Source organism: Drosophila biarmipes, chromosome 3L, assembly GCF_025231255.1.
Source record: "Drosophila biarmipes strain raj3 chromosome 3L, RU_DBia_V1.1, whole genome shotgun sequence".
In the NCBI taxonomy this organism is placed as follows: domain Eukaryota; kingdom Metazoa; phylum Arthropoda; class Insecta; order Diptera; family Drosophilidae; genus Drosophila; species Drosophila biarmipes.
The window spans coordinates 8,779,536-8,792,699 of record NC_066613.1 but is presented as its reverse complement, the minus strand read 5'-3'; the positions used below and the strand labels follow the sequence as shown (position 1 = coordinate 8,792,699).

The 13,164-nt window shown below is 39.5% G+C and overlaps 2 protein-coding genes across 2 annotated transcripts; both read right to left on the bottom strand.

Annotated features, from left to right (window-relative positions):
• Positions 1-547: 547 nt before the first annotated feature.
• Positions 548-1,242, bottom strand: LOC108028215 (gametocyte-specific factor 1 homolog). Its single transcript, XM_017099879.3, has 2 exons — positions 937-1,242; positions 548-870 (listed from the first exon to the last, which is right to left on the bottom strand). The coding sequence occupies exons 1-2, from the start codon at positions 1,120-1,122 to the stop codon at positions 604-606; spliced, it is 453 nt and encodes a 150-aa protein (XP_016955368.1). The 5' UTR covers positions 1,123-1,242; the 3' UTR covers positions 548-603.
• A 1,895-nt stretch (positions 1,243-3,137) lies between these two features.
• LOC108027965 (uncharacterized) lies at positions 3,138-6,903 on the bottom strand. The gene is made up of 7 exons (XM_017099589.1): positions 6,383-6,903; positions 6,187-6,320; positions 5,602-5,855; positions 4,927-5,501; positions 4,721-4,874; positions 3,456-3,669; positions 3,138-3,391 (listed from the first exon to the last, which is right to left on the bottom strand). Exons 1-7 carry the CDS (start codon positions 6,901-6,903, stop codon positions 3,138-3,140), a joined length of 2,106 nt encoding a protein of 701 aa, XP_016955078.1.
• Between the last annotated feature and the right edge of the window lie 6,261 nt (positions 6,904-13,164).

Sequence of the window (13,164 nt, the reverse complement as noted above, 5' to 3'; positions counted from 1 at the left end):
ACGTCCGCCAATAAATTTGAATGGGATGATGCGGGTGCTAATGCGAAAATGCTCCTTTCCTTATTCTAGCATATGAAAAACTACCACATTTTGCGCATTGTTACTGGAATCTCAATCTCAACTCAACCTAATTCAGTTCGATAGCTATATGCAACGAACGATTTGGATACATGAATATTTTCCATGAAAGTAAACAAGTTACGAAAGTGGAATTTGTAAAATGCGGACTCTTGGATAAACAATATTTGAATTTTAATTACAAAACAAAAACAAAACAATATTGTTGTATGCGGGAATGTCAGAGTGGTGTGTGGGTGGTTGTTGCTGGTAAAAATTTGTGATGAGAGGGAGGAGCGTTGAGGGGATAAAAAGGAAACGTCAATTAGATTTTGTATCCACTGAAAGCGAAACCAAAGCAAAGAATTCAGCCTGTTGACTTCGAAGTCGAATCAACTCAGAGATACTCAAAGAAATTATATATACATTTTTTATTATATATTATAAATATTTCATTTTTTCAAAAATGTGGATTGAAAATACAAAACAATTTGTAAGTTCTTAACATTGCTTATAATATGGTTTTAACTGATGAATAACTGACATCTAAAACTTGTTGTTCTCCAGGAAACGCTTGCGTTCGCGCTCCCGAAATTCGCGGCGTGCGGCCGGTGGAATTCCCTGCGGGTTGACTATCACCATAGCTTCCTCGCAGTACTTCTTGGGATTGTAGGTCTTAGCAGGCGGTTCCACGTCCCAATCTTCCTCGGTCTCGACCTCAAATTTGTTGGCTCGCGGCTCCGCAGGGGGCAACGAGTCCGGCATCTTATAGCGCTCCAAGGAAGAGCGATCGGGACACTCGATGACGTGATCCTAACAATCGGGAATACCATCCATCACCATTTTCTAGAATACAAAATATAGTTGAAGGCTACTTACCTTCATGGCGGCCGCCGAGAAAACGTGTGTTACATTAAAAGGACACCTAATCAACTTAGGATTCCCGGAGCACTTTATCAAATGTTTAGATATACGGATTGGCAATATACGGTGGGCACTGTCGTACGGGCAAGTAATATATTTATCGTAGTTGACTGGACCAACCGCGTATTTATTATTTGCCATTCTTACTTTGCTCTCTTTTTTCTTGAAAGGTGGAATTTTAAATTATTTTTTATTTCTGTATCGTTTTGTCAGTGTCAAGAACACCCACGTGGCATTTTTTTAAAGGCCTACTTACACCGGCCAATTTTTTTTATGACCTGTTGGTATTTTTTATATTTATTTTCAAATTCAGGCCTGATAGGATAAGTATCTTTTTTGGTTAGGTAGAGTAGGGAAAAAGTACTGTCTTCGGTATTTTTTGTATATTTTTTGCGTATTGTCGGCGATTTATAAAATAAGAACATACTATATAGATACTTATCCTAATTTTTTAAACTTTTTCTCTTCAATTAAACCTTTTTGATATGCATTTTCAGTGAAACTAGAAATTATTTTTCTGAGTGAGGGAATTAAACTGAATTTGAATCCATGTGATCCCTGAATATTCACAAAATAGGAAAAAGTCCGTCACGGCGAGAGCCAACAAAAAGCACAATAAAATGGGGCAAAACTAATTAAATTATATGAAATGGGAATGTAAACAACAAGCTCAAGCTAAAGCATAACAAATAAAACCCCCATAAATATTTATCACAGAGCAAAACAAAACGAAACAATTTCACGGTGGAAAAAATACCAGCTTCGGAATCAGTAAACAAATGTTATCAAATATTTGTGCAATTTGACTAATAAATAAATTACATTTTAAGCTTTTAGCCAAGCGAAAATCGTCGGTCACAGATGGACAGCTAGAAACACCAGCAGAAAATAAGATGTTAAAATAAACTAAATTTAATTTAACAAATACGAGTAAGATTACACATATTACTTTTACCATTGAACAAGGTAAATTAGCTATTGGTAATTTTTTTTATTTCTCCCTCTTCGAAATCTGTTCCTACGAAGCAGAGTAATTTTGTTAACCCGTAACATTTATCTGTCAGTAGGCACATTTTACGAAATGTGGATTGCCTCATCTTCCACATTCTTTATTTTTAAATGAAAAACAAAGAAATATTGAAATCAGTTGAAGATATGGGCAAACAAAAGCTTATTAATTATTATGATTGTTATTAACCTTTGGATTGTTTATTGCATAGCCGTCTGGTTTCTGGCTACCTCATCACAAGAAAATTTGAATTTTAATTCCCATTCCCATTCAAAAGTTCTGAAGTGCCCGTGAGCCCCAATCTTCGCGGTATTCTTGGGGGATTTTCGTTTTTATATAGCACTGTTTTGGGTCTTTTTTCTGTTTGAGTTTAGTCTGGCACTTAAGAATGGTCTTATTTATGGGCTTTTATCAATTCAGCTTTCCCAGGATTTGTGATATGGCCATAAACAAATAAAGTCCAATGTGCATTAACTCATAAACAATGCAAATCAGTATTTACGAAAAGTGATTGAAGGAATCCGGGCTCTTGAGTTTATTCACCACATTGCCACTGGTACTTGAGGCCACTTGGCTCCTCGTGATAAACGGCACTATATTCATCGATCGCATTTACCAAGGCCCCTCCGTCCGACTCTGCATTTGGTGCTTCTAGTGCGTCAATGAAGACTTTTCAGCCACTCCATTGCCATTCAGCCCTGAGTACCAGATACATTTGTCATCTGCTGCCGGCAATTATAAATATTGGGCATGTGTGTGCATATATCATTGCTCTGTGGAATGTTGCGGTGGAATGACAAGTTGCCGTACTTGAGAATATTAACGTTGGGCAATGAACAACTTAATATTTTTAAATTTATGTGCAAAATAAAGTATGGTTTTGTTATTGCAACTGTAAATAGTTAAATAACTATCATACATAGTTATCCTGACGTAAAATCTTAAACACAAAAGTATGCAGCAACGATTTTAAAAATTATATAGGTTATTCACAAACTATTTTTTATGGATTGAGTTACCCTAAAAATATTGGTTTAACTACGATCCATGGCTTGTGTCAATTCTAAATTTTTTAAAGTTACTTAACTTTTTTTTGTAACTTTGTAACTTTGGATAGACAGACCAGACATTTGAGTACAGATTTGCTTTATTGCTCCGGATAAATCCTTTTAAAATTGTAGTACAAGCTTGGGTTGTATACATCATACATTGGATGTCTCATGATAATGTGCTTGAAATGCCAGCGCTCTGCGAGAAGAGTTAGAACGGACATAACGTAGCCAATACCCAAGGCTACAAAGGAACTCCAGAACTTCTGAATATTCATGAGAGCCTCTTGTTGGGCAAGAGCCTCTGCTGGTAGGTGCACTATGGCGTCCCTAAGCCACTTAGATATCAGTCCTGTGGATTAGGGAAAATGAAATGGGGTTTTTCGATAAAGAACCAAGAACTCAATGCCACCTACCGCCCTCTGCCAGATGTTGAATGGAGCTGTCAACCCTGTCTTTCAGCGCCGAGTTCTTCTCCATTGCCAGAACTACGGGCATGTAGACCACACATTCCTTCATGATATGTAGAGCTGATCCTACTCCGGATCCAGAGTCGTCCGCCACTCGTAGGTAGCGGAGATAAAACTCGTTGTCGTAGTATGCGCAGTGACCTTTGGCTATGCGAGCGGTCTGCAAATTAAAAATAATAATAATAATGTATTGTAAACACAACCTTAATTTTATTTATCAATAAAATATCAGTTTTTTTCTATTTACTTATGTTTATTTTCCCTTGAAGCATTAATGTCCATATGTCCATGACCTTTTTTCCGACTCTATATTTCTAAACAAATTAGTCTCTCCTAAAGCGTTTAAGTCACCGGAATACTTTTCATATCACACCAGATTATTTTGCTTTGAAGAATTAATGCCGTTAAATAAAAAATGCGACCAAATACGCTTATCACACAGATAAGATATTTTGTCGTTGGAAACAAGTTAGAACTGGTTTTTGTTTTTCTATCATGTGGTATAAAGTTCATTGCTACAACATTTGATAAACACTGTCAATATAAATCATAAATTTAGTGAAAGAATAGATACCACGTCCATTCTTAAAAAAGTTTCGGGCTTAAAATATAGAAAAAATTATAACAAACATAAAAATCCGTAACTTAAGGAAAAAGACGTGCAAATTTGGTCAGTCCGCAAAAAAATGGAAACTTAAAAATTCCGTAAATGCAAAACTAAATACAGATGGATGATTTCTTCATTAAAATTTATCGAGGATGAGCTTACTAAAAATTGAATACGGACTTTGTTGGGCAACAGTGCACTACAATAATTTTTACAAGTTAGAACCGGTTGGTCCCTTTTAAGTATTTATAAAAATACATGCCACCTTAACTTGTAAAAAATACTTCATAAAATACTGAATGCTGAATAGATGTCCGTGGATTGTCTTAATTGCTTCTGAAGCAAAAAAAAAAGAGCCACATGTGTTTCATACGGAAGGGAAAGTCTCTGAAGCGGAAACTCCCTCTGTGTGAATAGGCCATAACCGATATGAATCGAACATTGAACGTGGTTCTATCGCTGCTCCAATTATTCTAATCTTTTTTCGCTGAAAAAATTGCATTTTGATTTTAAAAATTGAAATACCCTAATGAAAACTAATTTTGGCAAAGCAACTGATTTTTGCTATACGCATAATTTACTTTTTTTTCTTATAAGTTCTTACCAGATCATCGCTCTGTGCGACTACCTCCATCTTATCGCCCACCTTCCGGGCAGTCTCGTCGGAGGCATCCAGGAAAAACTGTCTGTTCTCAGTAGCGCCAGCAGAGGGTGGTATGTGGGAGCTCAGCAGATCCTCCAGGGTGTCTATGGTAACCCTGTAAGCCAAAAATTAAATGTTTTGAGTTTTAAAAAATAAATATCTCCTACCTTGCGGACGGGTTGGCCAAAATGGCTGTGAAGCTGGCCCTATACGTGGCAACCAAGAGGATGCAGTAGATCCAGTACCAACCAGTCAGGACCCTCAGAGGCCAGTTCCTGGGCATTCGGGGTAAGGCCACATAAAGGAGCATGCTATAGGTCAGCAGGATGCAGTTGGCGTAGTCGTCGAATAGATCCCTGGGTCTGCGGGATTCCTTAGAAGGACGATAGCGGCTGATGGCGATGCGAAAGCTAACTCGGCGATATATCTGCGGATCCATGGGGACTCCACGGTTCCGTCGAAGGCAACGAAAGAAGCCCGAGGACACATTGCTGTTGATAATGGCGTTCAGAAAACTAATGGCATAGAACACAGTGCCCACCACGAAGAGGGAGAGTAGGACGCCCGCCCACATGCCGCCGCTGAAGGGCAGGATGAAGGTCTGCCAGGAGTTGTCGGTCGAGGATTCGGGTGTGAGAAAGGTCAGGCACTCGAAATTGTGCGGCGAACTGAGCTCCACCAGTTGCAGGTACACCAGGAACTGATGCAAATCCCCAATGGCAAAGCGCGCACTGTGAGCAGCCTGGGCAGATTAATAGGTTAATAAGTCAACAAGTTGCCAAAGGCATACGTACCAATATCACAATCACATTTTATACAGATTTGTTCTAATGCCCACTTACCACCTCCTCAACAAGCATTGAATCAATGCGGCTTTCGTTCTGTCCATATCCATCGAGATTGCCACTTCCAAAGCCGTTCTCCAGCTCCCAGTCCACATTTTCACTTTGGTTGGGTTTGTAGTAAGCGGGTTTGAAGTTCAACGCCTTGCCCAGGGCATTCATAATCTCCACTTCAACTCCCTGGAAGCTGTTGGTCGTGTTTAACCACAAGACCATGGGCACGTGCTCGGATATGGCCACAGGCATCGTGGCTCCTGTAAAGGGATAGGAATCAAAGGTAAGAGGTAAGGTAAAAAAAATGAATTTATTTCGTTCCTAGCGGTTTTATTTATAAACTCATTATTGGGGGTGCCTTTAAATATAATTTTTATGTCTAAAAGTATGCAAAAAAATATTTTTGAGCTCAGAAGTAAAGTTATTTTATTTATTCACTGCATACTTTTAGACACCTAATGTGAATTGACAAGAGATTTCAAAAAGCGTATGGATTGAGTAGTACCTCCCCTTATTACATTTTTTAAAGATATTTATTTATTTTTAATTTTATAGATAGATATTACTTACTTACTTACTTCCATTACTTACCATACAAATCACTTGTCTTTTCCGCAAATAAAATCTTTCCACTGACGCCTTTTCCCAATTCCCATTGGGCGATGTTCTTTAAAACCAGGACTCCACTCAAAATTCCCGGAAAGGCTACAGTGGAAATGCTGAATCTACTCAAATATTTTCCAGTTACTGAAGCATTTAGTAAAGGGAACACAAATACTACACCCACTTGTTGTCCAACTGTCTTTTGAGGAAAATGGTGCCGACAAAAACGCTCCATAGGTGGACCATGTCCCTCTCGAAAAGTCGTGAATCGTGAAGGAAGATGAACTTTTTCTGCAAATTCAAAGACCTATTTTCGTAGATGTATCTGAGAAATCGCTGCACCTGCCAGCCGTTCAGGATGGTGATCAGATTAAGTTCGCATTCGCTGGATTTGATGGCCCCCAAGAAGAGCTCAACTTGCTTGGGGGGCCTCTGGAGATCCTCGCTGGCGTTGGCCCGCATCACGAAGAAGGGCATTACTTGGCGACCCACCGACTCGAAGAACACCCGATCGTAGATGGGATAATGCAGATCATCCGTGATGACGCTAAAGCATCTCTTCACATTGGCGGTCCACAGGATTCTTTGCAGCAGTACTTTCAGATGCATCTCATACCCCTCGGGGGGGATGAGGGTGTGAATGCTGTGCAGAGAGGCCATCGCAAGGGACACATACGTCCCAGCCAGAACTCCCAGCCATCGCATCCTTTCGCCGCCAAACGCACACTGACTGCCGGCCACTCTCCACTCCGGCGGTTCGTTAACCTGCTTACCGGGAACCCTCGGGTCCTCATTGCATATGCAGATCTAATTAAACTTGTCCGAACTCCGTGAACCTGGAGCCCCGACTGTCGGCCAGTCAGTTAGCCATCAACCTGATTTACTCGCATTTCAACTTTCCACAGAGCGGGGTTATCTAATTAAAGTTTTGCGGCCCAGGGGTTAATTAGTTTAACCGGATAATGTGCTCAAGGTTAGAGGGAGTCCCTTTTTGGTGATGTAACGTAATGGCATATCCTCAAATGAGCTTTCATTGGCCCTAAGTGATGGGAGAAACTAAATAAATGAAAGTTGAAAATAAAAAGAGACTTGCACTTGAAAAGTTGTTCGTTCATTTCATAAGACTTTTGATTGGTCGAATAAACGAAACAATTTTACTATGCTAGTGGGACCCCAATTTACCTAATCAAATAAATTTTCAGTTAGAAGAATGTAATGATACGAGATTTTAGGAGTGTTATTAGAGAGATTCCGTTGTTAGATAGTTTTATATATAAGTAAAATCGGAGAAAAAGGTTATATCAATATTATATCTATCATAATTTGTATGGTATGGGCTTACTATGTAGACGCAAGCATTCAAAATAAGAAATCAAACATGTTTATTTCTTTTTTAAATATTTTAATATTATAGTTTGTAACTGTTATCAAGCATATCTCCCACATGAAGCTTTAATAGGTTTGGTGGCATTCTTGAAGCGTTAAGAAAGTTCCTATGAGTAAACAACCTTTATGTGCAATGGCCACAATCCCAGATTAAACAGATCTTATCCCAATCAATAGTTGAGCCGCCCGGCGATAACCCCTCCTAACCGAAGTGAAGCGATGGCAACCAACTCGCTCGAGAATCACCATATGAGAAGAAACCGAAGTGGCAATCAGGCGTCATTAAATTTCATTCAATCAGTTCGTCCGCCACTGATTGAGATCTATGGCGAAAGTGGTTGTCACTAATTCGATGACTGACCACTGCCCCGCCTTTCCATTTCCATTTCCCCGTGCCTGTGCCCTTTCCCTTCGAGCAGACAATTGGATCAGGCCAATTTATCATAAGGCCATAACTAATCCGTCCGTCTGTCTTCATTAGGGGGAGACACGAGATCGGAGGACCGGCTGACGATACGGAGCCGAGCTCGGCCGCTGATGAGATACTGCAGTCGCGAAATCAGCAAATTGCGATCATCCGCAGTCAAGGCCCGGCACTAACGATATAGTAATGCGGACGACGACGTGTCACTGGCCAGAAGACATCAGTCCCAGAGTCTGGGTGTCCGAGTGGCCGACAGTCACTCAGTCAGCCGATTAAGCGCCCAGAAGCCGCATTCAAATACCCATTAATGTCGGCTCAAGTCAGCTGGAGAGTCCGAGCCAATCAGCCGGCGGATGTGATGTGATGCGATGTGGGCAGGTAACCAGTTACCTACTTACTGTGCCCGTCCCGCACCACCCTGCCATATCCATTGCCGTTCTTCTGCGCTTTATTGTCGTGTAATTAACTTTTTCCGAATCGTCCGGATTTGGAATTGTTTGCACATAATTGCAATTTAATTATTTTCTCTCGCTCGTTTCCCTTTTCATGTTTTTATGGATTTATGTTGGTCGCGCGGTCTGCTGGCCATTAGCTCGGTAACAGGTAACCCCCGGCTCTGAGACCAAAAGACCGATACCAGGCCGGGACCGAGACAGGGACGGAGGCCGAGACCAGAACCACAGCCATCCCATGTCCCATGTCCAACCTGGCCGGCAGGTAGTAGCGCAGAAATCGATTTCAGACGCCCCCGGACCGCTTCCCATGTCCAAGTGTCAGCCGGTGCCGGGTTTGTTCTCTGGACCGACACTGGAAAAAACAACGGCCATTATGGTTTAAAATAACAATTTTTAATTAAATAATATTGATATTTGAAATAAAACAAAACTTTGTTTTTTGTTTTTAAATTATATGTAAAATATATATATAATATATTATTTTTATTTATAAAAAAATTTTAAAAATTTTCTTTTATTCAATTCTGGTTTCAAAACCAAAATGGCAAAATGGATTGAATTTTAGGCTAATCCTCTTCTTCCTAAGAATTCGCGGTTTCGATCAAATTTTAAAATAAAATATAAGAAATAGTGTAGTTTAGTGTGTAGAGACATGAGAATGGTCCAATCAAGGTTAAGGTCCTCCTGTCCCTCAAAAACCGCAATTTCTTAAGAACTTTGAACTTTGTTCGCATTTTCTAACGTCTTTTTCGAACTTATAACACCAACTTGCAGGCCCCAAAGCGAATTATACTGATATGAAAACAATTTTAAAAGAGTAATTTATTCATCAATTATAATTAATAAAAACACCATTACAAAGAAATTTGTTTAATTAAAATGTTGGAAAGTAGAACCAAATATATTTCCATTTCTAAGTTACTATGTTTTTCTCGCACTGTTTTTCCAATTCCGTGCTCCTAACGAGTGCATCGCATGCGATGGGAACGAGAGGGACCTCGGCAGGGTGTGGGAGTGCGGAGGTAGAATCAGGGTCCAGCCGAGTGGAAAACATTTTGCACTTTTATGGCCCAGATTCACTTGGTCCACGATCCGTGGCCAGCAACAATAACAGCCGGAGCGGCCAGAAAAACAACAACGGAGCGAGGGCTGGCCGCTGTTTGCATTGACACATTTTCTATTTTTGTTTTCCTTGGGAGATTTTCTCGGCTGAATTATGGGTTCCTTGAGGCCTCCTCCTCGGCTGATCCCCGTGCACATGAGTCCGGGCATTCGACATGCTCCTGTTTTAATTCCTACAAAATATTTTATGCGAATTTGGCAGTTTATTGTTGTCGGCTTTGGCTTACGGTGTGAAATGTAACAAATTTTCCCCAGCGTGTGCGTGTGCGTGTGCCGGTGTCCTGGGAAATAACTCAACAGTTTTCCCACCTTCTGTTCGGCCGGGCAAGTTTTCCTCTTCGGCAACAATTTTCCCCTGATTTATTGCCCCAGCCGTGGGCCTCCGCCTTTATCTATCTTTTTCGCCAGTTAAGCTCTTCGCTTACTTACAGTTTACAGGGCAACATGAAATATTCTCAAGTCCATCCAAAGCTTCTTCTAGTTCATTGACAAAGTTCGGTTCACACGCTCGGGACTGGAAAATATATTCGTCTTCCCACTTCTGATTAGTGAATCAGTTGCGAACTGGTTGGATATGCAAATCGAATTTTGCCAACTTTATTTATATATTTTTCGCTTATGCATATGCATTTAATCAATTTGCATGCGACGCAGACCAATCTATTCTTTAATTGGAACACGTCGATGACAGTTTATGTAATCCTCTTAAAATATCTCTGCTAATCTGGATTATATTTCGGTCGGAAGTTTTGATTATCGAGTTAATGAGGTTGAGTCGATTTATGTTTCCGATTTTCACCTGATTGGGTTCTAAGTGCAAACCCTAGAGGTAAGACAGCAGTGCTTAGAGGCTACTAGGTCTTAGATTAGAATAAATATTAATCATTATTTAAATTAAATCAGATTTATTGCTTTAAAAATTCTATGAGATACACCTTTTTCTAAATTGGTTAAAAAAATTGTATTTTCTTGCTTTGGAAGTATCTTTAAGCATTTGCCTGTCTGGACACTTGGGTTTCAAATCATAAAAAAACTTCGAAATTAACAGGAAATTATCTGTTTTAGCTACCTTTGTTTTTTCAGTATTACTATTAGGTTTCAACTTAGTGCGACAATATTAGGCCAACGAACTTATTTTAAAACCAACTAAGGATTATTAGGAACTGTTCAAATGTACTTTTGTATTGAAACAACACTTATTTGGAAGCTGGTTCAGATTTTCTTGATATAAAGTATATGAGACACCTTTATAGATCCCTAGTATTTCTTATAGATGGTAACACAATATATACCTCCCGCTGAGTATTGCAATAGAATGGGTATCTGAGAGCCTCGCTCGTATAACCCTGATATGGTCCTCCCATATACGATATGGTCAGTAATCAGTAATCCGTAATAAGTAATGGTGGAATATGGACACCCGAGTATGTATAATGTACCCTGTACATACGTGTTTGTGCACATATGCACCGGAGTCTAATCAATCTGTATGGCAGACAGCCGTATTATCTGACCAAACCGGCGACTATTTGAACTAATTTCATTATCTTAATGAGGACGTTATTAAATTATTTACGTTTACAAAGCGCCGGTCGGTTCGAGTCGAGCACGTTGTCCAATATCAATGACTAATCTACGAATCTATGCACAAACAACGCTCACGGGTCGTATACGTACTCCTGCTCCATTTTACTATATTATATCTCCCCGCCGCCCGTGTTTGTGTGTGCTGGTGTATCTGTGTGCTCCATTGAATAAAACTTAATCAGCGTTTAATTAAATGCACAGAGAACAAGGCGACTGCCGTTTGGGGGGCGGGAGGTGGGCGGAGAAGGGGTGGCTGGGTGGTAAAAAGCGATTTCGTTGATTATGTAAATCAATTGAGCAGCGAGATAAAAACGCGTATTTTTTTCTCCCGTTTCGTTTTTGCTGATAAATCGAAATCGTTCTTTGGCATTATTTTCTGTTTTCTTGTCTCGTTCTTTCCGACCGTTTTTTTTTTTTTCGCCAGCGGCTTTGACGGCTAACAGTTTTTATATAATCACTTTGTTCATCGGCTGTTTGCCTAGCATTTTATTTTATTTTATTTTCCCGATACACTCATTGTTTCCCTGCACATGTGTGCGAAGCGAAAATCATGACAGCGAGCCTCTTTTTATGCCCTTTCCGGAAAAGGGTTACATCTTTTGGGCAAAGGGTTGGGGAAATAGCCATCAAAACATGCCAAAGATACAAAAACTAGATGTGATTTAAAACATTGTATCTAAGTATCAATAACAGATATAATTAAGCCATTTAGGACATGCAAGGCAAAGTTATAGCAGGTTATTATTATTAACACATTAGTTAATCGTCGTTTGTTAAACCAGTTGTGTTTATATATTAAGTGCCCATTAAAAATATTACATTTTAAAATATTTGCTTAGGGTATTTTCCACTTCGTTCGAGCCCCCACTCCACGCCTTTCGTGTTTATACAACAATAATGGAAACTAGAAAAGTGCTTTGATTTGCAAAATCGAGACGGGTAATATTATGCGCTCGGCGGAGTCCAGATAAATGCCCCTGCATACGGACGACATATACATTTAGATTTAGTGCTCCATTGAGCAAATTGTCCACTTTCTATGGGTATCATTTCTGACAATCCATGCAAATGGAACTGCTTAAATGGATCCGCAAATGGATGGTCGTCAATGCGTTTTTTGTTTACGTGTATCAAGTTGTCCATTGGGGCCATTACATAATGGCTTTTTATGGCGAAGTGTCAACTCTTCATTGACGGTTGAAATTTCAGCAGAACTCGTCGTTTTTGCGTTCTCATATTATTTAATCGAGTTGGGGCTTTCTAGAAAGTTCCCTCACGAACTTACAGTCTTAGTTACTTTTTCTACATTAAAAAAACAACCGCCTATTAATGTTGAGGCATTTGAGTAAAAATAGACGGCTTCACTTCTAATAGTTTTTCTAATTATCAGATTAGTTTTCCACACTTTTTAAACATTTTGCCTTGATTTGTTTATTAAAAAATTACATTTTGATATGTATATTTACATTTTAAGGTGAACTCCCCTCGCCGCATAGAAACCACAAGTTGAGTCAGCGTAAGATTTCGAGAACTCATTTTTTTATTATCAAAGACTTTGCATGGCAACACCCACCGAAAAGTGTAGCTACCTATGCGTCGAATTTTCAAAGAAATTGTTTGTGTTATGTTCACAATACATTAAATTAAATGGCTCTGTTTTCGCAATCATTTGTTTTGATTTTCTAATCAGCAATGAGTTGCGTATTTGCCCATCTTTCGCCTCGGTTCAATAGACCACTCACCTTTTTAAAATCCAAATAAATGCAAGTCAGCGATTGTTATACCCATTGCAATTTTCATTATATTACATGCTTTTAGTTTTTCCCAGCTTTTCTAGCTGACGAAATGGCTTAGCAAACGGTAATCTATTCTCGTTCAATACAGCTTTCACCCAGAAAGGCAAGGTACAAACTGCTATTTCTAGAAACATTTTCGCATGGAAACAGAACGTTGAGTCAGCCCCAGATGTTCAATATAAGGAGTCCCGAAGGT